Source organism: Cardiocondyla obscurior, linkage group LG02 (genome assembly GCF_019399895.1).
Source record: "Cardiocondyla obscurior isolate alpha-2009 linkage group LG02, Cobs3.1, whole genome shotgun sequence".
NCBI lineage: Eukaryota > Metazoa > Arthropoda > Insecta > Hymenoptera > Formicidae > Cardiocondyla > Cardiocondyla obscurior.
The window spans coordinates 7,958,536-7,972,645 of NC_091865.1; the positions used below are offsets into that span (position 1 = coordinate 7,958,536).

The following is a 14,110-nucleotide window of genomic DNA, read 5'->3' on the forward strand; positions in this document are numbered from 1 at the left end:
AAACGCACCCCAAGATGGCCAAGATAAAAATTTCTCTCACTTCTCAAGCTTCATACTCCGCGCCTAGAATCGTACTTTGCGTTCCCTCTCTATATATATTCTTATCTCCATGATCTCGACTGTCTCGTGTCGATTTCAACCTTTCCAAAGATTCCAGCTGATCCGACTAAAGGTAGTAAAGGTATCATTTTGTTTGCTTCCACCTTTAGTGGCAATCGTTCCAGTAACAACCACCCGCTGTTACAGGCAAATGATAAGTTATCTTCTATCTATTATCACTGATAATTATAGCAACTGCAGTTCAGCAAAACGAGACATTTTCGATGATACGATAGTTATGCCGGTTATACACAGACTACAAACCGATGTGAACAAATGTTAACTTTGCACAGCAAATCTACCGCTGATAACTTAGCAGCTTAAGCTATTGACTTAGGTAAAAATTAATTATCCAGCTATTAATTAATTTTTGTGTTTCTAGTAACTTATTTTAATATTCAACAGAAAACACTTATCATTATAATTAAAAAAATATAATTAAGTAACGAGAGAACAAGAAAAAAAGTGAAATAAAGAATTACTCATTACTCAGAATGTACTCATATAATTTTTTTTTTTTTTTTTTCTTAGATTATACGTACTTGTAAAACATAATACTTTATAATTTTTTCAGAGACACTAGAAGTTCCATAAAAGAGAAAAAAAACAATCAAAAGCCGATAAATTAATCTTTATAAAAAATAGTCATTATCAGAAACTCATAATCTATCAGACATAGAAGAGTAGGCGTTTCCCGCGCCCACTCATGACATTGACAAACACTCAGAAAGAAGAGGAGACACTTGCGAAAAGTATAAGAAAGTTACATACGAGAACAAAGCATTATTATAATTATTAGTTATAAGTTATTTAAATAAATTAGTATAATAAACTATTTTAATCAAATGCTATTGATTTCTTAATTACAATTTTTCACCAAAAAGGAAAAAAAAACAGTGTCTCTTATTCTTGCAACGGATAAAAATAGCCGATAGCTGCTGGTGATGAGAACAGAATTCTTTATGACAAGAGGAGCATCATATATCAACATCCGACCCGTGCAAATGTTTGATGAAGAAAAAGCTGGAATTATCACATAATATAAGTAGAAATATCTCGCGCTTGAACCGACAGCGAGCAAAACTTAATATATGTTGATCTCTATTATGTTAAAGTAGAACACCATTCTTGAAAATCAAACATTGAAAATTTGTGAATAATAAAATTATTTTAGGGAACTAATTGAAATATTGTAGAAACAATAAAATTGTAAAATATTAATATTCAAATTCATTATCTCGAAATTTATTTTAAATCTGACGAACGCTAATATGAAATAAATATTTTAATTATTACTACTTTTTGCATACATACGCGCACGCACGTGAAAATTACACACAAAATATCATAACGATTTTACAAAATTAAATAGCTTATAGTACTGCAAATTTAACGTAGTATTATCAATATATATCTTCAAGTTTCCCTTTTAAGTATTTTATCTGCAGCAGTTTCGCAAATGATGTACTGTATTCCGTGTTATACCTGGGATTACCCTTAATCCGAACATGTTTCAATCTTAGAAAGTATAAAAGCTTATAATATCATTTATATATTTCCAAGAATTGTTCAATAGAACTCAAATATGAATGTGTATGTTTATACGTAACATTTTGCCCTGTATTACATGTCTATAAATATAATAAAATATTTTGTAGCAGATAGTAAAGTTAAGAATGTGCAAAATTTTAAATTTAATTACGTTTAAAAGGAAATAAATTACATTAATTGCACGTTTTCGCGTCAGTGTGCGGCAAACAGCATTCTTTATTTTATCGATTAATCACATATAACACAATCTATTTTAACATTATAAATCGCTTTGTGGCTATTTTCGAATATCTATTATTGTAGATAACAAAATGAGTTCGTCATAATTGTGCGCTAGATTGTGTCAAATGGCGAAATAATAAGATAATACTCCTTGTAGACTATATTTTCTTCCAACTATGAAATAATTAAGTTCCAATTGCTGCTATCAACTTGACGAATTAATCCTCAACATCACGAGAGTATCATTACATCCATTTTGTCTTGGTCATCTAACTCTAAATTAGTTTGAAACTTTTGCGTCTATATGTCACGCGTTACTCAACGATTAATTAATTTACATTGTCGCTGCAAATTGTCGTTTGTTTTAATTTTCAATTAATCTCACTACAAGGTCTTTCGTTTCTTCTATGATTCAGTAAAGAAAAAAAAAAAAGAAAGAAAAAAAATCAAATGTGATACTACGAGAAAAATATTGAATAAATTTATTATGCTTCAAGTACAGCAATGCTCTACCGCCTCTGTCAATTTGTATTCCGAAAGTTCAAGATTTTTTTTTTTTATTTTAGTGCACAATTTTTTACAATTATTACCGAGTAACATTTGTAATTTTAACAATAATTCAGTTATGGCACATTCAAAGAAACAATTTTGTAACTTTTGAACGGCATCTTTGTGAAAGTGTAGAAACTCGTTGTAATAAAAAAAATAAAAGGAAAAAGAGGAACAGATGGCAAGAGAAAAACCCTTTCCGCGGAACGCAATTACGTCGCAATTTTTTTTCACGAAGCATTCTATTTGCTTTATCCTCTTCCATGATGCGCTAGTAAATCTCTTCGCGTCGCATCACGGTCCAGACAGAATCCGTTAAGGCAAGTAATGGAACTTGATTCCGTATCTTTATAGTGACCATGATATCTTTACATAGAAAAACGTTAGTGAAAAAAAATAAAGAAAAAAAATTATTATGTGACATAAGTAGTAATTATTTTAATTAAACAACCTGTAATTTTGGAAATAAAAATATCCAGTGCAATTGTAACTGAATTCATTACCTTCATGCGAAATTGGAACAACGAAAAAGCATCGTTCAATTTTTATCTCAAGTCAACGCCAACTATGCGGGCGCGAGCTTTTGCGGTGCAAACTCGTGCGAGAAGAGAAGTAAAATATCATTATTAAATAATGGCGTCGTCAAAAGGAAAAAGAAGAAACCAGCCCGAGAAGAAGCGAATTACGAGACGGAAATCGCATCCTGATACTCGTTGCCGACTTAAATTGGTACGCCGTAAACGCGCAAACACTCCATATCAACGGCGCCCTTACAATTCTGTCAGTATACCTCAACTGGTCTACGAACTTCTCACTCTCGACAAATATAACAAAGGTAATACGTAATATCATTACTGTATAATCAGCGTCAATAAAAACCGAATTAAATTCATATTTAAAATTAAATTAGCCTGACATAATTTATTTTAAACATCGTACAACCGTAAAAAAAAAAGAAAAAAAAAAATTAGACACCAATATATAATCTGAGCTTATGTGTTCGTTGTTGCAGAAGCGAATCGCTGTTCATCTCAGGAATGTCTTGGGACACATCGTCGAAGAATGCGGGATTCTCACGATCGGCAAAGGCTTTCATATCAAGCGGTCGACCATAGTGACGGCTCGGAATCCGCGCAAGTGCCTGAATACACAACAGAATCTAGACCTACATCCATCGATAGTCTCACAGAGGTAACGGATGCTGCAAATAGCTCAGCACCAAGTTCTGTGAAGAGCAGCGTGTCCAATGTCTCAATGGAACCAATCAAGCTGGCGAACTCGCTTAACAGCGCCAAAGCGCTTTTCCGGAAAAGATCCCTTGTACAACTCATTAACAGTTATATCAAAGCTGGCATTGAAGAAGGTGCATTTCTTAATGGAGCTTTTTATACTACACGAATAGTAATAAAAATTAATGTTTAACGATAACGACAGCATTTTTAAATTATATAGAAATATAAAGATATAAAAGCATTTCTTTTTCATATTAAAAACTAGCACGGTTCTTATTTGACGAATATTATTAAGTAAATAATACCAGATAAATTATATTATTATAGGAAAGCGGCAGGCGAAAGAGTACATCCGTAAAGCATTAACTTTTGGCGTGAGATCGGGTTATTTGATCCCGGCCGATCGACAAGGTAACGTACTCCACGTGTGTCCGGTTTTAGACACCCAATCTTGGGACGGGAGATCTACCAACATTGAGTCCCGACAAAAACGGCGTATCGCTCGACGGAGAAAAATGCATTTGACAACCATCGCTGATCGGAAAGCAATGCGTCGTGGAATTCCACGAGATAGATCTCCTCACAATGTGGACAATGAACGAATGGCTTCGAAAAGGAGATATGGACCGTCAGTCGCTCAAAGTCCCGTCAGAAGTTTGAGCACGCGAGGGAGCACTCCGGGAAAATCGCCCGGTAAAGCGTTACGCGAGAGAAACAAGCCGAAGACGAGAAAGACCGGGTTAGTTAATTATTTTCTTTTAAAGAAGACGTAGAAAAATGATTTATTACATATATAATTGTTTCGTTTTTTTATTATTATTATTATTTTTTTATCAAGTCTTTTATTCATATAAAGTTTTACGCAAAATAGTTTTTATTTTATTTTGATAATTTATTTTATGAAGTTAAAGTTAAAATTGGTTAGATTAAAGAGAATTATTATAAGTCTGTTTTTAAAAATATTCTTAACACTTTGTTATACTTTTGTGTTGAACAGCGGCTTAACGAGCTTAAATGTATTATAAAAATTAGCTGCATAAGTTTTAAGACGTTAAAATTGTTTTAAATTTAAACGGAAGGCGAACAGATAAAACGACGTCACAGTGATATTAAATTTTCTTTTGCATTTATGAGGCACAGTGCTTGCAGTATTGTTTTGCGTAATACAATTTTTGCCAGTGAATATCTATTTTTTAAGTAAAGATTAACCTTTTTTTGTACCATATTTGTTTTAGCAAAATTAACACTGCGATTAACAATAAACGAGATCAAGTACGGAAAAGAGACAACAATAAAAGTGTCATAAAACTGGCCAAAAGGAGACGTACAACCTCCTCCACGAAACGTGCTGAGAATAATCATGATGAACCAGTTAAGGAAAGTTATAAGGACGTTATAAGCGGGAGAGATCGCGATCAGTACAAAAGCAATGGAGATAATTACAGAGCTGAGAGACGAAAGTCGACATCGAGCGAAGAGGACGAATTAAGAATAGAGAAACGAATGACCGAGGCAAATATTGCCAATGTCAGGATAGATTGCGACAGGATAGAAGATAAAAATGCCGATGACGAGAACAATGATAAAACGTCTGAAAAAAGAAATGCCGAAGACGACACGAATGATAGAGCGTCTAGAGAAATGGAGCATTAAAGAATTCCATACTCGTCCTTTGAATGACGTTTTCTTTAATCCGGAAGAGAAAAATTTCCTTTTTTTTTTCTTTCTTTTTTTCTTACCTCCGTCCTTTTATCATCTTTATATCTTTCGTTTGTAAAGTATACTTATTACATGCACTTTTGAGATGTATTTAAAATTATATTTTTATAAAAGCAAACTTATGTTGTTATTTCTATAATTATCTTCTATATTAATATACACGGCAATTTTTTAGATTTTAATTTATTTATATCTTGAAATATTCAATAAAATGTCAGCAATGCTTATTCCGAGAATTCTTGTCAATTTAATTAAATGCTTAACGTAAAAAGCACGTTATATGTTAAGAAGATAAAATATATTACTTGAATACAACGTTAAATAAAATTAGAAATTATAATTGGTAATTAATCGATTACTCGATCGGTGGATGCAATTATTTTAAACAAAAGAAAATTATTAAAAAAAAGGACACGAGATGAATCGACAAAAGAAGTCATTTCTGGAATTTTAATAATCCTTAACATTTCGGATCTTAAACAAAATTTATATCACAAACAGTTATTCATTAAATTAAAAAATTAAGTTAAACTAATTCAATAGTTAAACAATAAACATTTTACATTTAAAAAGAAAAAAGAAAAAGAGGAAATATTAACTAACCCTAAAATGGCTCCCACAAAAAGACACCGAAATTCACAAAAACGTCAGGAAACGAGTAAGCTTTCGATATTTTGGCTATTCCTTTTATTAATTAATTTACTTGAAAACAATAAAAAGATTTATCAATAAAATAAAATAAAATAAGCACACAATTTATTTGCTAAAATATAATTCAAAGAGCGTCATCGTCGCAAGCTGAATATCCCCGAATTGGTTTACAAGTATCTTGTTGCGAATGCAGCTTTTGATGACACGGAACATCATCTTACGTGCAAACATCGTGGCAACCAACAGAAACGTCGCGATGAAGTTATGGATTCTGGTTCGAGGCTCAATAAAGACACAGAGCACAGAGTAAAACAAAGACGGCGTACAAATAAAAATAAAATTTCGAAATCGCGCAACAGCAAACGACGTCCCATCTCCAAAGATTCATCGATCTCGCATATGGAAAAAGGTATCGATGATAATTGGATGCAAACGCAGTAATTAGTTAGATGATATTGGGCATTCTTATCTTGAGCTTTTTAAATATTTATCGACAGACACACAAAAGGCGAGGAAGTATATGAAAGATGCGTTGCACTTTGGTATAGAGGCTGGCTATCTTATCCCATCTCAGTCTACGTGTAAAATTTTACGCGTATCCTCAGATTTAATAAAAACTGATTCACGAAGAAGCAAGAGCGTTTGCGATACGGCTCTTTCTAAGAATCGTAATATTCCGACTAAACTCGAATACCCTGAAGTGCAAGAGCAAAAGCCGAAGCAAAGAAGGCGAAGAAGACGTAGACAAGCTCGAAGATCAAGAAGTGGTTCGAGAATGCGTCGCAGGAGCAGGAGCAGGAGCAGGAGCCGAAGGAGAAGTAGAAATAGCAGATCACGAAGCAGAGCACGTGTAAGAAGCAGCAGGTAACTGTCAAATATAATCTGCATATATTTCGCGCGATATAACGTGACTATTAAAATTCGAGAACTTCTGTTAATTGCAATAAAAAAGAAAAGAAACATCGTTATTTAAAATCACAAAGCGATACGTTGAGAATTATTTTATTCTTAAATAAATCTAAACTTGTTTTAAATTAAAGTACATTTTTTAAGAAAAGATGGTAAGAAATGCGGATTTACAGATACACAGGTGTGCTAAATGCAATAATTTGCAACATAATTAATTTTTTTTTTTTTAATAATAGTTTAATGTCAGTTTATTTAAATGTCAGTAGTGTGGAGAATCATCTAAATTTTACTAAAAGAGAATGGATATCTGTAACATATCTATCTAGTTTACGTTTCTCTAATAATAAACTTATCGTTTGCTACGATCGATATAATTATTTTTATCTCCGCATAATTACTCCTTGTTAGGCAAAATAATTAGAATCTAGCGTTATAATCGCTCAGTGTTCGCACTGCGAGCTACAGTATAGGGCTAGAAACTTGATAAAATGGTCAAAGGGATTTCCAGCCCGCAGAATCCCGAAGAGGTTACTGAGAATAAGGCGGACGATTACGAGATAGATGAGAACGATCCAAAGAGCAATATTCACACAGGCGATATAGAGAGGGAACGAAAGACTGTTCAATCGAACCAACCTGACGATGAAGGATCCGTGAAGAACGTGGAAGACGACGGTTCGGATTTCTCTAATGACGAAGATGAAATAGATGACGAAGACAATAAAAACAAAAATGACAATATTAAATCATAATTTTTTTCGAAATTGAGTTTAAAATTAGAATTGCAATTTCCGGAAAGAACAATCACCATTTTGATGTAATGCTTTAGCAAAACAATCATTTTAATATACTTTGTATTAATTATATTTTGAAATATATATGTATGAGTATACGTGACAAATCTGTATGAACCGTAAAAATATTAAAACAAATATTAACTAATTATTAATTAACATCACTAATATTTTAAAAAAATTATTAAATTGCGTTACATAATTTTATGCATGTCGATCAAAAGTTGGGCGCTAAGAATAAGAAGCCAACGTTATATTGCAAAACTTGTCACAGATACTAGAAAACTTTACGTAAGTCCACCTTTCCCAGCTTACGACATCACTCTCATTCAATTGCACTCAGAAACTCCCACTTGGTGTTTTCAATGAACTTGTAAGCTCAACAATCGCATCATGACCATAGCTAACTTCTACGTTACGAAATATATTAGGTATTACCCGTCTCTTTCTCATTATTTTCTATTTGATTTTATTTTTTAATAATCATTGAGTCATTTTTTTTCCTTGACAAACTATTATATATTTTATAAAACTATATATTATTAAATTTTGTTTTTTTACTTATAAAATTAATATATTTTGTGTGAGAACTTCTTATTTCCTTGATTTTTTGGTAAATTAAGTTTTGCGTTAGTCTACTATTTTCTACGTAATTCGGGCAACTTTATACATCCCCGAACGTTGGTAACTGACTATATAAAGTTCTAAATTAAATTTAAACGTCTGAGTAACAAGCTGCGAACTATAAAACACTTGCAAATTTAATTTACAATTGAGATAAAAAATATATATAATATTAAAAAATATCCGAATTATTATTAGCCGTTAGATACATAAATACGTTATGTCACGTCACAAATATATAGATTTTTCATTATTTTTGTTTTTCACACGGGTGCGTTTATAATAAGTCTTATAAATCGAATAAAAAATTAATTAAGATTAATTTTCACAGCGGTATTTTTTTTTGTGGAAGTAAATTCAATATTTTTTTCACTGCTCGAGAGGAGAAATTAAAAGTTCATCAAAAGCGTAATTTGATTATATCTAGTGTTCTGTGCGATCGCATCCACGAGTTGCACCCTCCAGCTCTGCGGTTACAACTGCCGTTAAGAGTCGCGCGACCTTGACTAGCTCGTGAACCCCAGCCAGAAATTTACGAGCAATCGCGCCCGTTCTTTCCCCTCGGTACTTCCTTTTTTTTTATTCTTCGGGACGGCGTATCTACACCGATCCACCCTTCGTCCCTCCGCCGTTCACCATCGTTGCGCATATTGTGCCGAGGCGCTGTGCTTGTCCCGCTTGCTCTGTTGTTGGTGCGCTGCGCTGCGCCGTGCGATGCACATACGAAGGGGGTGAAAGCGGATCGATCGCAGGGCTGCATCGCGTCTCTTCGACGGCGACGATAGGACGCAACGGCGGAACATTTTCCGCTTTAACACGCCCGACACCGTCGTCATCGTCGTTGCCGACGTTCCCGTAATCCCCGTCGTCTTTCCCGCGATGTGATCTTTGCCGTCGCCGGTCGGCCGATCGCTGGCCGCCGGTCGACGATTGCGCATCACGTGGACATGGGTCTCACGGCGATATCTTCGAAACAGCCTCACGGGGTGGTTGAACGTCACGGTCGCGACGGCGGTGGCGGCGTCCTAATGTTGGCAGGCGCACCCGCACTCTCCCTCGATCGTCACTGGTGAACGAGAGAGGAGCGACGGCAGGCTTCAGTCGGCACGCGGCGTCGCGACGCTAACCAACCCGCGTGCATCGCGTTAGATGTGTACTCGTGCGCTTGTCAATTAAACCGGAAATTGTGTAAAAATAATTTTCTGACACAAATCGCGCCCGCAACCCTCGGGACGATCAAAAGCCACGCAAAGAAAGAGGACGTTACTACAGCGGGAACGCGGCATCGCGATCATCGAATCGGTGACCGGATATTTCCTCATCGGTAAGTTGAAATTTTTTTTCGGCTGCTTTTAACTAGCATAGTCGACGAAACTGTGATCGTTGTATCAAATGTGAAGTTTAATAATAAATATCAGAGGATTCTTTTTAAACGAGAGATGTATGCGCTCGTGAAAAATATTCAATAACTTCGCGAGTTTCGGAAATGCAGCTGAAACTTGATATATTTCTTCAAAGTCCTTTAAATAATTTGTATTCTCGTGAACTTAATATCGATATTATGACAAATAAAATGTATTTTTTTTTGCAAATTGTAAGATGAAAATAACCCGACGGCAACTATGGGTACGCCCATGTATGAGGTCAATACAGTACATTCACCATCAGTTGTAAACGCAAAGAGAACAGCGATTAAACGATTGTGGGAATAATTAACACACCGTACAACGGCCAACACGTGTCAAAGGGAATAATTTTCGTTACCTCAAAAAAGCTTTCCCGTATAATTGAAAAGGTTCGCGCACTTCGTGCATCTATACTTCAATTAATCGTTTCTTCAATTGTTAAGTTTAATTGTCTCTTATCTTTTGTTAATTAATCGATATTTCGAGCAGCAAATTGACACACAATAGATAGAACGATTACTGTTTCTTGTACCTTTTTTTCTTTTTTTTTTTTCTTTATAAAGTTATTATTTCAATAAGATACATCTACATTGTTTCTTCGATAAGTCTCTTATTGTTAATCCTGTTATTCTAAGCTCATTAAATTAATTACTTAAAATTTAATTTATTAATACGGTAAAAGAGATGATATTGTGCTTTCACATTTTAAAGTAACAATTTGAATATTGAATTTTAAAGCAAAACGACTTCGACGTAAAGGAGTTCGATTTAATGCGTTTCATGTCTAGCTTTCATTTTATTCACCTCTAATCTCGCGATATTTATACGACCAACCGTACGCGAGGCGGCACGTTTTTCTTTTCTTTTTTAAAGACGACAATCATCTAATTTTAAGGACTTCGAGGAGAATACGAGTGGAATACGAGAGGAATACGAGAGAAATACGAGAGGAATCGATTTGTCACGACAATTATTCTCGCATGCATATTACGGACGACGAGCTGGCGGGGCTGAAAAAGAGGAATATGCATTATGCATTGTTAATCTGGGCCGGCCTCGCCAATTACGCGCAAGCACGTTACCGGTGGCAATGTGGCAATAGCATTGAATTTTGTTCGAATTCGACATTGAGACATGTGATAAAGCAACACCTGGCCACTCACGCCACTATTACACGCAAATTCTGACACGGTTCTCTAAAACAAAGCGGGTATTTCCATTCACAGCGTATAAAAATTTCCGTGCATTAATCTAAGTGCGTTAAATAATTTTCCATAATAAAAAAAAAGAAAAAAAAACTACAAATAATATCTTTAACTACGAGATGATGAAGATAACCGCGAGTTCTATTTGAAACATGTAGTTTCATCCTCCCCTCGATTTTATCGGGTAGAAATTGAATTTCTAAGAAAATGAATGTAATCTTTTTAACATGTATAATGTACAATTTAATCACTACCTATACACGTAAAACACGCGACGATGGCTCTTGCGTGACAAACGCAATGCATCGTGCGTTAACTATTGCATCATTAACTGCTGTACGTATTAAAGGGGGAAAAAAAATTGTTTTTTATTGTGTATTAAAGAGTAACATTTAGAAGATAAAATAATCATGCCGCCAGTGGGGTCTTTTATCTATATTGTTCTTCAAAAAGATAACATTTTGGAAGCAAAGGGATATTAATACTTATGTCTATATTGTTCTAATCTATATTATTTAAAATTAATTATAATTATATATTATATCAAATTTTTATTGCGAAAAAAATTATTTCTCTAATGCATTTTCTTTCCTCCGATAATTAAAATTCGATTGTGTTATCAATGTTATCATTCAAAGTCTTATACCCGTGATACACCTTGCATACTTCATGCACTTTACAAAATATATGCGCTGCTCTGATGCAATTGCCGTTGTTGCGCTGCCTTGCTACTCCGCCAAACACGAAAACGCATACCACTGGTGTCTTCGCCCGAAAGAGAAAAATAGGAAGTTGTGAGAAAATAATTTTGCCTTCTAGAAAACATGTTTAAAGGGAAACATGCGAACGGAACTTCGACGCTCGTAATTTCAAAACGTAGCAGTTGCTATATTTAAACGCGCATTCGTCGGTGCGGTTGTCGTACATTGAAAAAAAAAATTGTTTTGCATTTTTAATTTTTTAATTAAAAAAAAAAGAAAAAAATGCAGAATTGCATATTTTTAGATTGTGTCCGCCTTGTTACTTTAACTTTTACTTTTCTCGTGTCTACGCAATCAATCATCTCCAACAGCATCTCTAGCAATTGCTACGATGATCCATCATCTATTCCAAATCCACGCCTGCGGATGATTTGCATATTTGATATAAAATACATGCATAACTCTGCAAATTATTTGTGTTAAAAAAAAAAGAAGAAGAAAAAAACCGGAAAAGCTAAATTAATCTATAAAAAATAGAATAGCAAATGTAAATTAAGTACAGTTGATAACATTTGTGAAATTTTGTCAATCAATTTCAATAGCAAACATGAGGACCTAAAAAAACGGAAGACGAAATATAACAAAAATAGAAATGGAATTGCTCTTGTCGTGCGTAAAACCAACTGCGAGAAACAATGAGAAAATTGACGGCACATTTACCTTTTAATTCTCGCGTGTGTTTGCACGTGCATACATTAATCAATACGAAAAATCAACACATGATACATATTTGCCTTGCGGTGCCGCTTTGTTACTTTCATCTTTTCGCATTAAAGCTATATTGGCTTCAGTCCATTTTGAAAATTAACGCTTGTTAAAATAAACTATTAGAGAGACTCGTTAACAGTTTCGTTAAGCACACATGTAATACAACAACGGTAGATATTTCAAAGAGAGCAGCAATGTCGTTGCTACTTTATCTTTTAAGGTACATAAATCTTCGAATTAACAGACGATATCCTACCTCACTCGAAGGCTGCAAGCTCCGATTTCCAAGCTTTTAAAGAGACAGCGGAACATTCCGCACGCGATACAATTTTTCTAGACTTTTCAGATTTTTCTTTTTTTCTTTTTTTTTTTATGAAGAACCCAAGTACTATTAGGGAAGATAAACGGATTTTTGTTCTGCAGATTAATTTCTGGTACAATTACGTTTGGAAATTGAGAAGGTGGATGTTCGCTCTCGAAAATTGTAGCAACGAAACTGCAGAATGTGTTTCTGCGCGTTAAAAATTATTCCCCACGGTAATACGAAATTGAAACTTCATCCTGCATACGGAAATGTTTACCTCTTGCATGTCAAAACGTTACGGCGTGCTTTTATTCGCGTTGCGAGTCAAATTTCAATCAGATAAATTTTCTCGAATTAAAAAAAAAAGAAAAAAAAAATGCAGCTTTTTCTAAAAATTGGTTTACATGAAATTTTTTCCCTTCGGCGTGTCAAGCGTTCTAGGGGGTGACGGTATCCGCGTTCGATACTAAGGGGGTATTGCTCCACTATAAACCCAGATTCTATTTTTGGTACGCAGTCTAGTCTTTAGACCACGCATCGTGCTATTCGCATGGTTGAGCGAATACGTTGCTCGTCCGAAGTGGAAAATCGTTCGCAATTAACAATTCGCTCGACTCTCAATCGCGCAATTAGAAATTACCATCACCTAACTTTATCATTCATCGCGCGAAAAGAGGAGATCAAGTATATGTAAAGGAGCTTCTTACCTTTTCCTTTGTCACACCCACCCGCCCTAGCTCAAGCGATTTAAAAAGCAAAAGGCCAATATCAATGTTGACGTTATCACGTCGACGTTAAACATCGTATCAAATCGCATTCAATGTGTTTATCAATGTTACGCGCCCGAGATTAAATCTTTTCCCCACTTATTTATAGGAATGTGCAGGCGTGCAGAATGCACGTAATTATTATAAAGGCAACTTGACGTGTTAAAAACAAATTTCAATGCTACCTGACGGAATAGAAATATAATCACGCCGAATAATTACGGATCGAAGGCGGTATATATTTTTATACAGAAACAAACATCGGTCCAATAATGTTGGGAAATACTATCGATACGGCACGCATATGTATATTTGCAGTGTGCTTGCGAAAGTTTTAATTCGTTCGGCAACAAAACTCGAAAGCGTGATTTCCGATAGTTGGGAATAATCTTCTTATCTAAATTTGAAACATAATTTTATAAAGGCAAATAATATAATATTTTTGATACGTAAATTCTATATGTAATTTTATACGCAATTTTATAAAAGCAATAATATATTGTAATAAATAATTAAAGTATAATATTAAATGAATTTTTTAGAAGGAGATTTCTTTGCGCGCAATCCTGCGGAAAAAGTGGTATAGAGTATTAAATGTTTAAAAATATT

General features: G+C 34.4%; 2 protein-coding genes across 2 annotated transcripts in view; both read left to right on the top strand.

Annotated features, from left to right (window-relative positions):
• Positions 1-3,241: 3,241 nt before the first annotated feature.
• Positions 3,242-5,306, top strand: LOC139113074 (pre-mRNA-splicing factor CWC22 homolog). The gene is made up of 3 exons (XM_070673964.1): positions 3,242-3,784; positions 3,981-4,392; positions 4,889-5,306. Exons 1-3 carry the CDS (start codon positions 3,484-3,486, stop codon positions 5,304-5,306), a joined length of 1,131 nt encoding a protein of 376 aa, XP_070530065.1. The 5' UTR covers positions 3,242-3,483.
• Positions 5,307-8,307: 3,001 nt separating this feature from the next.
• Positions 8,308-14,110, top strand: part of LOC139110034 (uncharacterized) — a 28,021-nt gene continuing 22,218 nt past the window's right edge. Inside the window, exon 1 of the mRNA XM_070669550.1 lies at positions 8,308-9,674. The gene's annotated coding sequence lies outside the window, so the exon portion shown is untranslated. The remainder of the gene's footprint in view (positions 9,675-14,110) is intronic.